The 4491-nt window shown below is 31.1% G+C and overlaps 1 protein-coding gene across 1 annotated transcript in view; it reads left to right on the forward strand.

The window, feature by feature from the left end:
- Positions 1-4491, forward strand: part of LOC108751233 (laccase-4) — a 58773-nt gene that overhangs the window by 49097 nt on the left and 5185 nt on the right. The window contains exons 3-7 of the mRNA XM_018491311.1: positions 177-461; positions 1393-1666; positions 1962-2166; positions 2772-2956; positions 3980-4175. Of these exons, the coding sequence (XP_018346813.1) occupies positions 177-461; positions 1393-1666; positions 1962-2166; positions 2772-2956; positions 3980-4175 (1145 nt within the window). The remainder of the gene's footprint in view (positions 1-176; positions 462-1392; positions 1667-1961; positions 2167-2771; positions 2957-3979; positions 4176-4491) is intronic.

Below are 4491 nucleotides of genomic sequence, written 5' to 3' on the forward strand. Positions count from 1 at the left end.
AATCGAGAAAACTAAATGTACTTTAGAAAGTCAGTGTTAATTCTTATTACTAGAAAATATAGTTGAAATTGAACTGCTCTATACATTTATATTATATATTGATTTGCAATAATTTAGGATGATGAATTGCATGACTTTGTTAATTAGTACTGTATAAAATTACCATAAATTTTCAGAGCGTGCCAAGTATGCACACCGAACGCTACCAACGCCATATGGAGCGAGTGTCAATGTGTTTTGGCGGACGGAGTGGAACGAGGTATCCTGACTGCGAACAGAATGATCCCCGGCCCGAGCATTCAAGTTTGTCAGGGCGACAAAGTCGTGGTTGACGTAGAAAATAATATTCAAGGATCGGAAGTCACGATTCACTGGCACGGCGTGTGGCAGAGAGGAAGTCAGTATTACGATGGTGTACCTTACGTAACGCAGTGTCCGATTCAGCAGGGTAATACATTCAGGTACGCGATCTTATTTTTAGTATAACAAATTTATATATTTTTCATAAAACAAAATTTTTGGATATAATTTTTAATTGTTTAGATGTTGGTGTAAATAAAATTTTTTATTCTCACAGATTGCTTACGTTTAATGAAATATGAGCAATCAAGAAAAGAAAATATATTTTAAATTTTTCAATTCATAAAAACTAAGAACTGTTCCTAATATCTTAAAATAAAGTTTATACTGTTTTGGAATGATATAATAACTTATTAAGAGCGTGATTTAGTTTTGAGGGTTTTGCAAGAGATGACACTAATGTCAGTGTTGTCAAAGACATTCCAATTACAGCTATTATTTCTTAATGCTTAGTATTATTTCATGATATTTAGCCGTTTATTAAAATAGACGAAGTAAATATCATGTTTATTTATTTAAAAAATAGAGCTTCCTAAAGAGCATTTTTGACATGCTTTTGTAATCAGAAAAAAACGGCGGCTGAAGATCATAGAAGATGATAGAAATTTATATTGATGTTACTCCATCAATATAATATTAACACATGAATATTAATGTCGATTCAAAATGGTAATTTCAATGTTAAAAACTGGAAAACACAGATTTGAAAGTATTATTAAACAAAAATCCAGCACTATCCACTTCAAAACTTGCGATAGAATGATATGTTCGTACAACGGTTATTAAATATTTACATGATATGTTGTTTAAATAAATCAGTTTTAAAAAAAAAACCCTCAAAAATCATACTCCTAATATTATTGACAAAAATTGTAATTATTATTGTAAATGTTTTCTTAAAATTTGAACATTACATATGTGCATAAATTAATATATGTATGTATATATACATATATTATAAAATTTATATGACGGGTTTATATATTCATTTTTATATATTCATAATATTAAATGATTACATGGCATATAAAGGTACCAATGGGTAGCCGGAAATGAGGGTACACATTTCTGGCATGCTCATACTGGCATGCAAAAGATAGATGGTCTCTATGGAAGCATAGTAATCCGACAGCCACCGAGTAAAGATCCCAATAGCAATCTGTACGATTACGACTTAACCACGCACGTGATGCTCATCAGTGACTGGTTCCACGAGTTTGCTGAAGAACGTTTCCCCGGCCGTCTTGCAGTCAACACCGGTCAAGCACCAGAAAGCGTGCTGATCAACGGGAAAGGTCAATTCAGGGTACGTCTCACTTATTGTTAGAATATTAATATATTATATCGAACAGAGAATAATATTATCTGACATTATTAACAAGCACATTTTGATTTACGATTCTTAATAGAAATGTTTTTATAGTAAATGTACATTCTTTCACATAGAAATAAAATTGCAAATGAAATTTAACATTTTCGAGACATTTTAGTATTTATTAACTATTATATTATTATAAAAACCAGATTATAATTTATTTCTGAACAGATATTTTTTATTTCTAATATTTTGTTGTATTAATAGCTTGCATTTTTTGTTGTAGGATCCTAATACTGGTTTTATGACAAATACACCTCTCGAAGTGTTCACGATAACTCCAGGCCGTCGTTACCGATTCCGATTGATTAATTCCTACGGATCTGTATGCCCCTCCCAAATTACGGTCGAGGGTCACACTCTCACTCTTATCGCCACCGATGGTGTAGCAGTACAGCCAGTACAAGTCAACACTATAATTTCATTCTCAGGTAAAGCAATTAATTCAAATGCATTACATTTTAACTAAAATTAAAATGGATGAATACATTACAATAATAAATCATTCATAAAATAAGGCAAAATATATTGAGAGAATATGAATTTTCTGATAAAACAGTTAAAAATCACGAAAAATGAAACATTTTTTTATTATAAATCAGACCTATTCAATTTAAGCTTCAGAGCTAAAACGTATAGTCACTGACGCAAAAAAATTCAATGTAAGTAAGATTTTGGGGAATATAAAATATTGATACGTATCTGAGTGACTTATTAACATTTTAAAGTCTCTGAAAGTCCTTAAAATCTTACAATGAATTTTTTTGCGTCGATAGCTTTACGTTTTAATTTCGGAGCTCAAATTAGACAGGCCTGTTATAAAAATGCATATAATAAATAATAAATTAAAGTAATTTTTGATAAATAGTTAATTCAGTCAAATACTTTATTTAAAAAAAATTTATCGGTAAAAATTATTTATATGACAGATTCTATAAGACACTCAACTTCTTAAGTGCGTTCTTAGGCCGATTACAAGTTGATTCTATTATCATCCCGCGCCAAATGTCATATACAATTTTACATTCTCTCTTAGGTGAACGTTACGATTTCGTTATAAATGCCGATCAACCTATCGGCGCTTATTGGATTCAGCTTCGTTCTCTCGGAGAATGCGGAATTCCGCGAGCGCAGCAGCTGGCTATTCTGCGATATGCTCGAGGTCCTTACCAACCATCTACTGCACCGCCTACATACGACTTTGGTCTTCCTCAGGGAGTTGTAAGTATATATTTATTTTTAACATTAAAAACGATGCGTATCGTACAGTACTTTGCTTGGAGACAAGATTAAATTTTTTTCATAAGTTTAATAATCTTATGAAATCTTATTTCAACATGTACTGCCATCTGTGCGAATGAGACTAATAGAAGAAACTCGTACGTAACTCTTAGAAAAAGACTTACATAGAAATTATAGTTCTTTATTTAAATTTAAATACTATCTATATAATTATCGAATATGTAGATAGTATTTAAGATATTGATTTTATTACAATTCATATAAACAAATGTAATAGTAAGAAAAAATCGAAAAATTATCTTCAAACGATATAATAGAAAACTTTCCAATCTATACCAGTTATAGAAGGAATGATGTTAAACACTTAAAAACATAGAATAGAAGAGTCTGATATATTAAAATGAAACTCCTTCAAATTCGAAATATTTGTATTTAAAAGAAAGAAGTGTATTGAATGTTTATAAATTGTAATTCAAAATATATTTTGGAAAGAATTAACGCAACACAAATGAAACGTCTCACAAATGAAAAAGTAACATAGAATTGCATAGAATCTGCTCTATGTTTTTAAATATTAAATGTGAAAAAATTAGTTGCATATAATGCAAAATTTTTTTTTATTGTACATATAAAAAATTTTTCAGTTATTAAATTAAAACATTCCTCTTAATAAATTAACGTACATTCCGCATAGATTAGCGGTAAACCACGCAAAACTTTCTATTTAATATTTTAGCTCTAAAGAGAAATGCAATTATTAAAAAATAATTTCTGCAGATATATACGGATGTATATTAATTATGATGATACTGGTACATTAGGCTTTCTTCTTTAATAATTAAAAAAAATTTTGTAACCATTATGAAATACATAGAAATAGAAAGAAAAATACCGTGATCCACGCGGTGTGGTGGTCATTTAAAATTGGCACTGTCTGAAACAAGTTAATAAATTAGACGAAGACACAAAAAGAGCGAACTTTCAAGCATCTTTTCTTTTCAGGTTCTAAATCCTCTGGATGCCATTTGCAACCGACGACGCGAAGATGCAATTTGCGTGAGCCAACTAAAGAATGCCGCCCACATCGATAAGGGTCTTCTACAGCAACGCCCTGACGTGAAGATCTTCCTGCCATTCCGCTTCCTGTTCTACAGACCAGAAGAGGTCTTCCAGCCACAGACCTACAATCGCTTCCTCGGTAAGAAAGCGCTAATAGCTGCCTTAATTCGCAAAAAGGAAACAAACGCATCACGCGATGATTACATTTGATTTTTGCTTCGCGTAGACACGGCACTTCTCAGGCTTCCTTAGAATAATGTGCCCCTTTGAAAAGGGATACAATCTACTTATCTCTTGGATTGTATCCAAGCACGCGTTGCATGCAACATCTTCGACGATTCCTGAAGCTACAAGAATTACGCGAGATATTTTATTAGATACTCCGCGAAATATATTCACTATAAATTTTTTTACAATTAAATTTGAATACATATATATATATATATATATATATA

This window comes from Trachymyrmex septentrionalis, unplaced genomic scaffold (assembly GCF_001594115.1).
Source record: "Trachymyrmex septentrionalis isolate Tsep2-gDNA-1 unplaced genomic scaffold, Tsep1.0 scaffold42, whole genome shotgun sequence".
NCBI classification, from domain to species: Eukaryota; Metazoa; Arthropoda; class Insecta; order Hymenoptera; family Formicidae; genus Trachymyrmex; species Trachymyrmex septentrionalis.